Source organism: Catharus ustulatus, chromosome 7 (assembly GCF_009819885.2).
Source record: "Catharus ustulatus isolate bCatUst1 chromosome 7, bCatUst1.pri.v2, whole genome shotgun sequence".
In the NCBI taxonomy this organism is placed as follows: domain Eukaryota; kingdom Metazoa; phylum Chordata; class Aves; order Passeriformes; family Turdidae; genus Catharus; species Catharus ustulatus.
In genome coordinates, this window is record NC_046227.1 from 38,571,981 (window position 1) to 38,586,274 (window position 14,294).

Sequence of the window (14,294 nt, forward strand, 5' to 3'; positions counted from 1 at the left end):
TTTAATCCCGGTTTATTAATTAATAAAATTAATTTAATTCTCCCCATTCCCCCCCCTAAGGGAGGTGTTCATCCCGTGCTGCTGTCCTTGCATTCCCTGTGCTGTTCCATCCTGGCTCACACCACCACCCCTCAGGGATTTTCCAGCCCAAAAAAGACCTTTATCCTTGGGAATTAAGCTGGTTTTTCTTTGTCGGTGGCTGACAAAGGCAGAGTGGAGTCATTGCCGTGTCCTTTCAGCCTGCTGCTAACGCTGCAGCTCACAGCAGCCACACACTGCAGATAAAAAAGGGTTCACCAGGATTTGGGATCTTTGTTGTGTCTGAATGGCTCAGGGCAGGGAAGCCACCACGTCCCAGCGGTGATGTCACCCCGCAGGATTTGCTGAGCAAAGTTTGGCCGCTCCAATCCGGATTTTAGGGCTTTTTTTTTTTTTTTTAATGTGCGGTAAAAATCCCCCTCATCATTGGGATGGTGTGAAATCCTGAGTTTGGAAGCTGAGCTGGCCAAGGAGTGGGTGGGAATTGCCAGGAGGGGAGAGAGGGGAGGAGCTGACAGGAAGCAAAGCAGGGAGTTTTAACTCTTTAATTGTGGTTTGGAAGGCAGAGCAGGGTTTGGGGAGTGTGGGTGTGGGGCTGCTCCCAGAGGAGAATTCCAGTGGCTTCCAGGAAGGTCACAGAGCCGGCTCCCAGTCACAGTTTTGGGAAGAGGGTGGCTGTGACACATCCAGGGTGACTTGGAGCCCTCTCTGCACAGCCCCAGCTCCTTAGTCAGCCTTTAATATAAAACACTCTGAGCTGGATAAACCCAGACAGGAATCACAGCCAGCAAAGGGCACTTTTAAAGGCTAATCCCTCATAGCTTTCCAAACCAGCAAAAAAAGAAAAAAAAAAACCAACAACTCTTGAAGGGGCTGTAAAAATGTTTGCCACAAGTGGTGTTTGGTCACTGCTCAGGTAAGGGCATTGCTGTTTGTGGATCATGTCCTGCAAGTCCTTTAACCCAAATAATTCCACTCCACAAGAATCAGCAGCATTTTTTAAAGGGGTTGCTGCAGGGATTATGGCATAAATACATAATTACAGCCAGGTTGGAAGAAAACAAACAAAAACACCCAGGAGCTGCATCCCAGCCTGTTCAGTGTGCTCCTTGAGTCTCTTTAAACATTTCAATTTGGAGATTCCAGGCAATCAAAGCTGGCTTGGGGAAAGCTGCTGTCACTTCAGGGTTGGTTATTTGGGGAGAGAAATGAATCCATAAGAGCAAAGGAGCTTCTCTGGGGATTGGGTTGGGCTGAACCCAGCTCTGCCAGCAGCAGAGAACCCCCAAAAAAGGGGAATAAATGGGAGAGGGAGCTTGGAGCACTGTTGGGATGGGATGCTGCTGCCAGGGGGTGCAGTTGGAGGATCCTGCTCCTTTTGCTGGGATCCCAAACCAGTCAGGGACCCCAGGAAATCTCTGTGTGCCCATGGCAGCCACTGAGGAACCCCTGGGACAGAGGCAGGAGGGATCCAGGGTGGTGCTGGAGCAGGACAGACCCTGCTGGTGGCACTTCAGAGCCCTCAGTGAAGGAATCTGCATTTTCTGAGCTGTTTTTGAGATAAAATAGGAAATGCCAATTCCAGAGCTGTGTGGAGGTGGAAAAAGAATCCTGTTGTAAAAGAGGAAAGCCATGAGTGCTCTGTGACTTCCCACCAGGGCTGCTGGAGCTCAGGGAAGTTTTTTTTCCTTCTTTTTTTTGGATTCCTTCTTTTCCAGCAAGCAGCAGGATAATAACAGGGAGAGCTTGTGGTGTTCAGGCAGTTGTGGTAACTGGGCAGCAGTGTCCTGTTCATTCTGGAATAACTTGGGGAAAATGCAGTGAGAATTGCACCCTGACCTCATCCAGGGAGGGTTCAGACAGCAGCTGTAAAATGGGGAATTTCAGGAGACTGGGATCAGATCTTTCCTCCAGGGAAAGGAGAGAACAGATTCAAGTTCTTCCAAGATACAAACAGGGTCAGGATTTTTTGGGAATGCTGTGAGGAGGTTTGGGGCAGCACACTGCCCCTGGAACAGCTTTGGTGGGATAAACTCCCAGCTGGACACTGGGAAAGCAGGGAAAAGTCAGGGAGCTCTCAGAGCTGGTGTTTGGCACCAAAATCTGAGCTCTGGGGCTGAGGGGGGACTGGGGATCCAGTGATCCCTGCACCTTGAGGAGTGCCAGAGGGCAGGGATGGGTGGGTATTTATTGGGATATTGGGATTTTGAGATATTGGGATATTGGGAAGGAATTCCTGGCTGGGCTGGAATTCCCAGAGAAGCTCTGGCTGCCCCTGGATCCCTGGAATGTCCAAGCATGGGGCTTGGAGCAGCCTGGGACAGTGGAAGGTTTATTCCAAATGGTTAAAAAGGATTTTGTGTTGGTGCATGCATCTCCTCTCCTGACCCTTCTCCCTCCTCTCCATGTTCCTGCTGAGCTGAAACCCTGGGATTTCAGGTGGATGTGCAACTAAAATTCAAAATTACCACCAAATGTTTAAGGTGTCTTTTTATACTGGATCCATTTAAATGTCTTTTATTTGCATGCATAGTTTATCCACTTAGGAACAGAATGTATTATAAATACAAATTGTTGAATATGTATGTGGTGCATGTGTTTCCTGGGTAAATACAGAGAAGTGGCTGATGTTTATTCCTGTCTCTTTTCCAGGAGAGATTCCAAGTGAAGAATCCTCCCCACACTTACATCCAGAAGCTGAAGGGATATCTGGACCCAGCAGTGACCAGGAAGGTGAGGAGCATCCTGTTTCCTCCTGCCTGTCCCTGTTCCCCAGCCAGGATTCCTGCTTCCTTCCTGCCTTTGTGCAAATGTCCTGGAAAGTGTCAGGGAGGAGCAAAGAGAAATTGGGGATTTGCTGCAGTTTCCCAGCTTGGGAAGGAGGGCAGGTGTTGGGAAGGACCAGACACAGAGCACAGCTTCAATAAATGATCTTCAGTAAATAATCAGACCATACACAGAGCATAGCTTCAATAAATAATCTGAGAAATTGGCTCTGAGCTGGGCTCTAGGCCTGGCTTTGGCTAAACCCCTGCCTGATGGCTCTTTGCTCAGCCCTGGGAGGGGATGTCCAGCTTTTCTTTGGGAATTTGCCTGGCAGAGGCTCAGTGCAGCTGAGGGCACCGTTCATGGTGGTCAGCTCCATCCATGGGGAAAAGTTCCATCCGTGGGGAAAAGTTCCATCCATGGGGAAAAGTTCCATCCATGGTCATTATCTCCATCCATGGGGATCAGCGCCATCTATAGGGATGAGTTCCATCCATGGTGATGTCCCCATCCATGGTGACAGCTACAAGAGCCTCTAAAACCCATCCTGAGATGCAGCAGAGCCCAGCAGCTCCTGCCCTGGCCTGGCTGTGCCTCCTGCCCAGCAATCCCTGCCCTGTGCTCCCTGCCCTGATCCCAGCACTGATCCCTGCCTGATCTCTGCCTGATCCCAGCTCTGTACTCCCTGCACTGATCCCTGCACTGATCCCAGCATTGATCCCTGCCCTGATCCCAGCTCTGTGCTCTCTTCCCTGTGCTCCCTACCCTCATCCCAGCACAGATCTCAGCTCTGATCCCTGCCCTGATCCCTGCCCTGCTCCTTGCACTGCTCCCTGCCCTGATCTCTGCACTGATCCCTGCCCTGCTTCCAGCACTGCTCCCTGCCCTGCTCCCAGCCCTGCTCCCTGTCCTGCTCCCTGCCCTGATCCCTGCCCTGCTCCCTGCCCTGCTCCCTGCCCTGATCCCAGCTGCTGCTCTCTGATCCCTACCCTGCTCCCAGCACTAATCCCAGCTCTGATCCCTGCCCTGCTCCCAGCACTGATCCCAGCTCTGATCCCTGCCCTGCTCCCAGCTCTGTTCTCCCTGCCCTGCTCCCAGCTCATTTCCCTGTGGATAACACAAATCCTCCCCGGTGATCCTGTGGCACCAGCAGGGTGCCCCTCACTCCCTGCTCGTGTCCTGGGCAGAGGGAGGCCCTGGCCAGCTCTGAGCCTGCAGCCAGGAGCAGGAACCATTCCCTTGACCTTTCCCTGGGTGGATTTTCCAGCCTGGTGAACGGGGGCTTTGTGTGTTCCCTGCAGCTTTGGGGATTGTTCCGTGCTTGGCTCCGCTCCGTGGGCTCACATTGGAGCCTTTCTTAGCCCAGGCTCCCGTGACAAATGACAAACCCAGAGCTCCTAAAAATAACCCCTGAGTTCCTGTGTGCTCCTGGCTCATTCTGGATCCCCCTGAGCCTTTCCTCTGCCCCAGGGAGGGATGGGAGAGCTCATCCCACCAGGATTCCCACTGGGATTGAGCTGGTGTCAGCCTCCAGCTGAGCCACACATCCAGGAATTCCTGCCCAATGTCCCACTTCTCAGTGTTCATCTTTTGTGTTTTTGTCTTTAGTTAGAGCTAGGATGGAGGCACCATTGAAGTTTTGTGTTCAGATTTAGGTGTTCATTCATTCTGATTTACAGTGAGCACTAAAGCATTTTAGCTACGAGCTCAAAGTGAACACATGGAGATGTGTTTATTGGTTACAAGGTTTTTTAAAGCTGAACAGTTTAATTAAAAGTTAATAGTTAGATTATTTTTATTCTTGACCTAACACCTGTAACCTGCAGTGTGGCACTTCTCATTTAACCAAAAAATACCACTTGAGGAAGAAGAAGGAACAAGAAGGAAGAAAAAGCCAACAGCCCAGAACTTTGATATTTTCTTATTACCATATCCTAAAATTCCAAATTTTAGACCCTTCACTTAGTGATATTGCACATTTTTATTTAAACTACACACCAATGACTCTAACTTTATCACTTAACTTTATCACTCAACTTTATCACTTAACTTTATCACTCAAATTTGGAAGTTTTTTTTTAAGGCCCCAGGTTGAAAGCAGTGCCCCTTTGGGGGCAGTGTCAGAAAATTCAGAATTCCCAGGATTCAGGGTTCCTGCCCTTATCCTTCCTCCCCCATTTGGCTGTCAGTTATTTCCCTTGCTCAGAAATGACAATGTGCCAAAAGCAGCACCTCCAGGAGGATTTATCCAGATGTTCCAGCATTTTCCATGGGCAGGGAGAAGAGGATCCCCCAATGCTGCTCCAAAGGATTTCTCCAGCTGTTCCAGCATTTTCCACAGGCAGGGAGAGAGAAGAGGATCCCCCAGTCCTGCTCCAAAGGATTTCTCCAGATATTCCAGCATTTTCCATGGACAGGGAGAACAGGATCCTCCAATGCTGCTCCAGAGGATTTTTCCAGCTGTTCTCACTTCTCCATGAGCAGGAAGAAGAGGATCCCCCAATCCTGCTCCAGAGGGATTTCTCCAACTGTTCCAGCATTTTGCATAAGCAGGAAGAAAAGGATTCCCCAGTGCTGCTCCAGAGGATTTCTCCAGCTGTTCCAGCATTTTCCATGAGCAGGGAGAAGAGGATCCCCCAGTCCTGCTCCAGGGGGATTTCTCCAGATGTTCTGGCATTTTCCATGGGCAGGGAGGGAGAAGAGGATTCCCCAGTCCTGCTCCAGATGGGATTTCTCTAGATGTTCCAGCATTTTCCATGTGCAGGGAGAACAGGATCCTCCAATGCTGCTCCAGAGGATTTCTCCAGTTGTTCTCACTTGTCCATGGAGCAGGGAGAAAAGGATCTTCCAGTCCTGTTCCAGAGGATTTCTCCAGCTGTTCCAGCATTTTCCATGGGCAGGGAGAACAGGATCCTCCAATGCTGCTCCAGAGGATTTCTCCAGTTGTTCTCACTTGTCCATGGAGCAGGGAGAAAAGGATCTTCCAGTCCTGTTCCAGAGGATTTCTCCAGCTGTTCCAGCATTTTCCATGAGCAGGAAGAAAAGGATCCCCCAGTCTTGCTCCAGAGGATTTATCCAGCATTTTCCATCACTTCTCCATGTTCAGGGAGAACAGGATCCCCCAGTCCTGCTCCAAAGGATTTATCCAGATATTCCAGCATTTTCCATGGACAGGGAGAAGAGGATCCCCCAGTCCTGTTCCAGATGTTCCATCACTTCTCCATATTCAGGGAGAAGAGGATCCCCCAGTGCTGCTCCCCAGGGACTGAGCTGCCCCTGCTGCCTCCACCTCCCCATTTCCTAAAGCAGAGGGGCTCTGCAGCCTTCAGCAGAAAGTTTGATGTTACAGCTTGGTTGATAAAGAAATGTTTATTTATCCGCAGGCTTTTCATTTCCTTCACCCTGGAAGCTCCTGGAACAGAAGGGATTTCTCCTCACCTGCTTTTTCTGGGCTCTTGTTGCTGCATTCCTGGGGATTCAGAGGAATTCTCACTTATATCCATGTTTTCTTCCTTCCCTCTGTGCTGGGTCAGGTGTTGATATTTTTTAATGGAGCTTAATTGTTGTTTTTGCTGCTCATTCCATTGCAGAAATTCAGGAGACGAGTCCAGGAGTCCACTCAGGTGCTCCGAGAACTGGAAATTTCCTTGAGGACAAACCACATTGGGTGAGAATTTTGGATACCTCTGGTTCTATTTAAATTAAAATTTTATTATTATTATTATTATTATTATTATTATTATTATTGCTATAATGATAATTTTATTTTGAGTTTGTTTTATTAATTCATTTTTATTACTTTTATTATTTTTATTTATGTTATTTTTATTTTAAAACTGATTTGGTTTATGAATTAATTTTTTATTTTTCAGTAATTTGTTTTTTCATTCTGAAGGTGCCTGTCTTTGAGCAAACACCCTTTGCAGTCAATAAGTGATGCCACTTGATGGATAATTGAAGCCTGATGGGCTTAGTTAAGGGGAGCTGGGCATCTCAGGAGGATAATTCAGCTTTAATCCTTTGCTGATGGATTCATCCCCATTTTTCTGAGGCTGAGGGAAGCTTGGAGTCATCTCCAGCTCAGTCAGAGCACAGGGAGTGAGGCTGAGTGCAGAATAAAAGTGAAATAATATAAATTTATGTCTCAGCTTTACCATGGGCTTGGAGCCTGCCTGGGAATAACAAACCAGGATTTTTCCAAGAGCAGCAAATCCATCCCAAAGTGCCAGAGGCTGAGTTTTTTTCAGAACCATTTCCCATCCACATTCCCAGCAGTTCCACCTCCCTGTGCTGCTCCAGCTCTGGGAACTTTTCCAGGCTTTTCCTCCCTCTGAGTCCAGCTCAATTCCATCATTTTCCTGGCATTTCTGGGATTCTGCTGGGATTTGAGGAATTGCAGCATCCCAAAATCTCCTCCCACAGCCCTGCCAGGTGTGGATTCCCCAGCAGAGTTTGAGGCATCCATGGAAGCTCTGGGATTTGGGATTTGGGATGAGCAGGAGGAGCTTTGGTGCCCCTGCCTGAAGGATTTGTTCCCAAATCACATTTTATAAAACACCAGGCTGGTTATTTTTGCAGGGAAATGATAAAAAATGTCCATCCTGAGGATCAGAGCAAGTCAGAGGTGATGAATTCCCACTCCACTCCACCTCCCTCCCTGCATTCCCTGATCCCAGCCTCTCCCAGGGTTCACAGAGGAGCTGGGGCTGTGCTGAGCTCTCTTTTCCCCCTGGCTTTACCCCTAAATTGATGGATGTTCAAATTTTTCTTGGCATTTCCAAAGCTTTGGAACATAATCGACTTTCCTGAGTTATTTTGCAAAACCCAGGGGCCAGAATTCACTGAGAACAGGTGAACACCTTTTGAAAAAAGAGACAAAATTGCTGTTAAATGTACACCCAGGATATCCATCAGAAATTCTGCTCCTGGAAATCAGAGATAAAAACCCAGCCAGGTCCCTGTGTGAGGAGCTGACCTTCACAGTGCTGCAAAAATCCTCATTTTGGTACACTTGGAAAGGCATCTAAAGCACTCTTTAAATCCTCTAAACCATTCTGTAAAAACCTTTTTATTTCCCTGAATGAGACTGCTGCAGTGTGAGTTTTTCTGGGAATTCCAGGGAATCCCAAAGCCCCAGGAAGGCTCTGATGTTTCTCTGGTGTTTATTCCCCAGGTGGGTCAGGGAGTTCCTGAATGAAGAGAACAAGGGCCTGGATGTGCTGGTGGAATACCTGTCCTTTGCCCAATATGCAGTCACGTAAGTGGGGCCTTCCTGGGATTTCCTGCCAGGAAATTCATGGAGATTTGGGAATATTCCTTCATTCCAAAGGGGTTCAGGCTGCCCAGGGCAGTGCTGGAGTCCCAATCCCTGGAGTTGTTCCAGCCTCAATAATTCCATGATTCTGTGGGGCTGAGAGCAGAGGAAATCTTGGTGTGAGTCTGGAATTATTTCATCACAGCACATAAAAAAAAAAAACCAAAAAAAGCCCCAACAAACCTAAATTTAAATTGTGGGATTATTCACCTCTACTCATATTTTTTATCTTTGGTCTCTGAGCATCTCAGGGTGGAAAACCCCTCCCAGTGTGGGGAGGGATGCAGGATTCCTTGGTTTGCTGTGCTCAGAGGGGTTCCCAGGCTCCTGTGCAGCTCAGCTCAGGAGCAGCTCCAGGGGCAGTTTGGAAATTGGGAAGACTAGAAATTGAGTTTTTTCTGACATTTAGGATGTTGGGATCAGATGTGGTTGTTTGGGTCATAAATCATGACTTGGGCTCTGAAAAAGCAGTGGGGAAAATCAGCTCTCAGTGGAGATCTTCAGCTGAGACTTTGTTTTATTGTCATGGAATCAGCCCAGACTGCTTTGGGTTTGGAGGGACCCTAAAGGAACCTTCCAAACCCCCTCCAACCTGGCTGTGGAGAATTCCAGGCACAAGGAATTAATCCACATTCATTCAGGATATCCTAGCAGATTATTTTTCTGTAAAAATGAAGAAGAAGCCTGAGGTTAAAGACAATTCTGGAGTAGAAACTCAAGCTGGGCAGAGCTGATAATTTATTTTTAGCAAGGCTGCCATCAGATTTACTGGGCTGTCACTGCCCAGAAAAGAGATTTGTGGTGGGGCTGCAGGAAAATTTATGAGGAAAATCCTATGGTTTCAAATGTTACCCACTGGAAAAAACCATGCACAGCAAAAAGAAATGTTTGTACAAAGCCTTTCTTCCTAAATTTATGCACGAGGAACTCGCTGGGTTTTTCCCCTCTCTGTGGGGAACATGAGTAATGAGCTCAGGAGCTGGGAGGGGAACCAGCAATTCCTGCCTGGAATGGCAGAGCAAGGAGGCAGAAATCAGGGAATGTGGGGTGGCTGTGCTGCTTGGGAATGTGCTCCAGGATGAGGAGACCAGAGAGGTGCTTGCACAGCTGATGGATGGATGGATGGATGGATGGAGCTCCCAAAATTCCCACTTCTCCTGGCAGGGATGCTCTCAGCTGATGGATGGATGGAGCTCCCAAAATTCTCATTTTTCCTGCAGGCAGGGATGCTCTCAGCCAGCTGTGTTGGGTTTATTGGGTGTTCAGAGTGCATGTGGCACTTGGGGACAAGGGCAAGGCTGGGAATGGTTGATCCCATTCTTGGAGGGCTTTCCCAGCCTGAGTGGAGCTGTGTTTCTGGAATTTCCTCCCCCATGTGGAGCTCATCCCATTTCCCTTTGACTTCTCCCTGTCCCTCCAGCTCCACAACTCTGCTTTTCCATGGAAACATCGTTGGGTGTTTCCATCCAGCATTCCACCTGCTGGGATCTCAGAGCCCTGGGATGGTTTGGGTGGGAAGGGACCTTCCCAGTGCTGGGAAGTTGGGTTTGATGATCTTGGGGAGCTTTTCTTGGCTTGTGTCCCGTTTGACTTTGTCCAGTGATTTTGTGACTTGGGAGAAGAAAACTCGGCGCGCGTCTCTTCCACCTGACCCTTGGAACTTGTGTTTCCTTGCAGCTTTGACTTTGAGAGCCTGGAGAACAGCGTGGAGAGCTCCATGGACAAGTCCAAGCCCTGGAGCCGCTCCATCGAGGACCTGCACAGGGGCAGCAATCTGCCCTCCCCCGTTGGGAACAGCATCTCGCGCTCCGGCCGCCACTCCACGCTCCGGTACGGAACCGGGGAGCTCGGGGGGAGTTCAGCTCCTCCCACCAGGAGTGCCCTCACCTCCCCTGGGAACACTGCCACGTGGAGGGATTGAGGTGCAAGGAGCCTCTCAGGGGTGGAAGGATTCCTCTGAGGATGTTTCCCTTCTCCAAAGCTCAGCATTTCCCTGGAGCTCCCACCCCGTGTGCTGGCTCTTCCAGCAGCACATCCTTCCCTGCTGCCATGGACAGGAGTTTGGATTCTTTGGAAAGGCCACATCCCTCCCCAAACCTGCTGTCACCCTCTCACCATTCCACACTTGACTTCCAAGTCTCTCTTTCCCAATATTCCCTTTTTTTTCAGTTTGATTTCTGGAAAAGGCAGGATCACTTCCCAGGGCTGCTTGACAATCTCTCCCATTCCTTGGATGTCCCACTCCAGCCAGGACCCTCAGCTCCCAGTGCTGTTACTCAGGATGCAGCTCAGATCCTTTGGGATTTTTTTTAGCTTTTAAGGAGTTTTGCTCCATAATCCTGTGAGCACAGCAGAGTCCAAATGAGGCCCCACTTCCAGCCTGTCCCTTCCAGCTGAGCTGGTTTGGCTTTGCCAGGCAGAGCCTGGGGTCTGTGTGCAAGGCTCCTGCAGGATTTAATTCAGGCAGTGGAGAGGAGGGGAGCTCTGGGACAGAAATGCAGCTGTGGAGTGCAGCAGGATCACTTGGCCAACTGCTTTAGGGTTTTTAGTGGTTTTGATCTTTGCTCCTTAATTTCTCCACCAGAAGTGGCAGAGCCCGAGCTCCAGGAGGCTCCAGTCCCTCTGTGTCCCTGGGATGAGTGCTTGGGGTTAGGAATGCCTAAGTCAGGAGTACCTTACATGTCTCTCACATTGTTTCTCTTCATTTCCTTCCACCTTTCCCCTTCTCACATCTCCCTTTACCCCTCACCTGTCTGCTCTCCGTTCCAACATCTCCATCCCCTTTTCCCTCTGGAACTCTCTCTCCCCACTCCCCCACCCCTCCCTGTGCTCTCACCTCCTCTCACACACCCTCAGATTGGTTTCTCTGCCCGACCACCTTGAGCTCAAGCGCTGCCACAGCTGCTTGGCAGCCACCTGCCTGTGGAGCAGCTTCCCCTGGCGCTGTGCCGACGGCGCTGCCGCGCGGAAAATCCCGTAAGTGCCAGTGGGGCTGGCCCTGCAGGGCACGGAGCCTGGGCCAGCACTGCTGGACAATGGGGTGCCCACATGCCCCAGGAGGAGGAGGAGAAGGGCTCCAGGCTCCAGCACGTGTGGTTATCCCATTAGAATCCCGTTAGAATCCCATTAAACCCCGTTAGAATCCCATTAAATCCCGTTCCCTAGAGCGGCATGTGGAACGCTTGGCGTGGAAGCAGGAGCTGAGTTCTCCTCATCTCGGTGCAGATTGTGGTGTTTGCTGCCTAAACTTAGAGCTTTTAGTCCTTGTTTCCCTCTTGTTTCCCCTTTTTGTTGTAAATCCAGACTTTGCTCACTCCCAGAACTGCCATGGAAAAGGGACCTGACAGCCAAAATCCTCCAGAGCCACCTTGGTGCTGGGCAGGAATTCTGCATCCTTGGATTGGGTTTTCTTCTTCAATCTGTCTTTTTAATATTCTTTAAATCAGTATTTTTAATATTCTTTTAAATAGGTATTTAAAAAATGCGTATTTTAAAAAAAACGCATTTTTTTAAAATATGCTTTATTTTTTGTAAAGGTCTGTTTGTAAAAGTGTGTTATTTCAGTAGTGTGTGTTTAAAAAATATCCTGAAAGCTAAAGGTAGGTGAGAGATTTTTAAGAAGGGAGGGTTTTTTAAAAAAAATAATTGTAATTTTATTAATTGTGATATTTATAATTAGTAAATATTGGTGAACTGAAGGAGAATCTTCCCCTCAGGTGCTCAGCTGAGGAGGGGGTGCAGGGTGAATTTTTGGGGCAAAACCAGGAGGTTCTGCCCCATCTCTGGAGGCAGAAATGAGATTTTTGGGATGTGTGTGGAAATTCCTGGAATGCTGGAGAGGAAGGAGCCCCAGAATCCCAGAACTGGGTTGGAAGAGTTTGATCCCATCCCATGGGCACCTCCCAGGCTGCTCCAAGCTGGGCTGAAGGTTTGGAGGAGGGAGAGGGATGAGAAAATCCCCAGGAAATTTAAAATTCAGGAGCTGGGCAGAGCTCTGTCCATGCTCCAGGACCTTCCCTCTCTCATTCCAGCTCCTTTTAGCTCTGCTGGAGCTGCCAGTTCCCAGCTCCCTGTGTTTCCCTGGCAACTGAGAGGGGTTTTTATCCTTGAGAGGAGGCACAGGGATTTGGGAAACCACCACCAAAACGAGGGCAGGAGGATGAAAAAAGGGGGAAGAACCTTTGGGGATTTCATTGCTGCTTTTTTGGGAGGGGGAGCTTTACTGAGAGCCAGGCTCTGCTGTCAGATAAATATTAATGCAGCCTTTGCAGCGTCCCAGCCCATTAGAAATTCCCTTTCTTCTGAGAAAAATATTGGAGTTTTCATGTGGATTGAAGTGAGAAACTTCAGTTCTTCCTCCAGAATGTGTCTGTGTGAGCAGAGGAGGATCCAGGCAGATCCAGCAGTAATTGGGATTGAACCTGGCACGGTTTGGGAGCTGCACTCACTCACTTTGGGCTCTGCCAGTGATATTTGCACTGCTCAGGGGCCTGGGCATGTCAGCATTTTGTCAGATCCTTCCTAATTTACCAGAACATCTTTGTGAGCAGCTCCAGGAGATCACAGAAGCCCCAAAACCTTCCTGTCTGAAGGAGTTTTTTGCTGGCAGTTGATACAAACCCCACAGTTCCCAAATCCCAAAACCCAAATCCCACCCAGCCCTGAGGAATTTCAGCTTCTCATCTCTGTGAGATCCACCCTGGGCTGGATATTAGCCAACAGGATTTTTTATAGCAGCTACAAAAGTGAAAATGATGGGAGAAATCAGCTGTGATTTGTATGAAATGTGGGATATTCAAAGTCTGGGCACGTCCTGGAATTCCAGAAGGGTTTGGGATTAAATTCCAACCCTCCTCCCACTGTCCCAGGCTGCTCCAAATGTCCAGCCTGGCCTGGGACATTCCAGGGGCAGCCACAGCAAATCTGGGAATTCCAGCCCAGCCAGGAATTCCCAATTCCCAATACTCCAATTCCCACTATCCCAATGCCCAATATCCCCATATCCCAATATCCCAATTCCCAATATCCCAATTCCCAATACCCCAATTCCCAATATCCCAATATCCCAATATCCATCCCTGCCCTCTGGCAGTGCAGCCATTCCCTGTGTCCTGTCCCTCCCTCCCTTGTCCCCAGTCCCTCTCCAGCTCTCCTGGAGCCCCTCCAGGCCCTGGAATGTTCTGGAAGCTCTCCCTGGATCCTTCCCCTCTCCAGGGAACATTCCCATCTCTCCCAGCCTGGCTCCAGCCCTGGAGCTGCTCCATGACCATAAAATATATAAAAAAGATGGAATTATTCTTTATCAGAAACGTTTTTCTGTCAGATCTGGGTAGGGAAAGATCCCCAGACTCTGTTCCAGCCCAGGATCAGCCTTGGCTTTGCTGGCTTTGGTTTCCCCAGGGTGCTGTTGAAATCCTGCTCTTCTCCTCATCCTCCTCACCCCAAATTTCAGGATTAGCTCCCTCCCCACGTGTACCAGCCCCTTCCCCTCTGGCTCAGCTTTTCCCTGCTCTCTTCTGCAGGGGAGAGGCTTTGTCGTTTTTTTTGTAGCTCCCCTTGGCAAGGAGGGGCCGTGGAAATGAAAGAGGAACCATCTGACTCGAATTAGCAGGAAAAATATCCTGGGGGTGACATCATCTGGGACCTGCAGCAGACAGGAAATCCAACCCAAGGAGTGCTCCAGCTGCTGGGCCAAGCCTGGGGGAGCAGGGATGGAGAAAAGCAGGGATGGAGAGAAGCAGGGATGGAGAAAGCAGGGGAAGCAGGGATGGAGAAAAGCAGGGATGGAGAGAAGCAGGGATGGATAAAGCAGGGATGGATAAAGCAGGGATGGAGAGAAGCAGGGAAACAGGGATGGAGAGAAGCAGGGATGGATAAAGCAGGGATGGATGAAGCAGGGATGGATAAAGCAGGGATGGAGAGAAGAAGGGATGGATAAAGCAGGGATGGATAAAGCAGGGATGGATAAAGCAGGGATGGATAAAAGCAGGGATGGATAAAGCAGGGATGGATAAAGCAGGGATGGATAAAGCAGGGATGGATAAAGCAGGGATGGAAAGAAGCAGGGATGGATAAAAGCAGGGATGGATAAAGCAGGGATGGAGAGAAGCAGGGATGGATAAAGCAGGGATGGATAAAGCAGGGATGGATAAAGCAGGGATGGAGGAAAGCAGGG

At 49.2% G+C, this 14,294-nt stretch overlaps 1 protein-coding gene across 8 annotated transcripts in view; it reads left to right on the forward strand.

Annotated features, from left to right (window-relative positions):
• Positions 1-14,294, forward strand: part of LOC116999006 (formin-like protein 2) — a 109,310-nt gene that overhangs the window by 63,979 nt on the left and 31,037 nt on the right. For 4 of the 8 annotated variants that reach the window (XM_033065280.1, XM_033065283.1, XM_033065281.1 and 1 more), the window contains exons 3-7: positions 2,692-2,772; positions 6,396-6,472; positions 7,979-8,062; positions 9,797-9,949; positions 10,976-11,095. In XM_033065280.1, coding sequence (XP_032921171.1) covers positions 2,692-2,772; positions 6,396-6,472; positions 7,979-8,062; positions 9,797-9,949; positions 10,976-11,095 — 515 coding nt within the window. The remainder of the gene's footprint in view (positions 1-2,691; positions 2,773-6,395; positions 6,473-7,978; positions 8,063-9,796; positions 9,950-10,975; positions 11,096-14,294) is intronic. The other 4 variants (XM_033065285.1, XM_033065286.1, XM_033065287.1 and 1 more) reach the window with 1 other exon arrangement.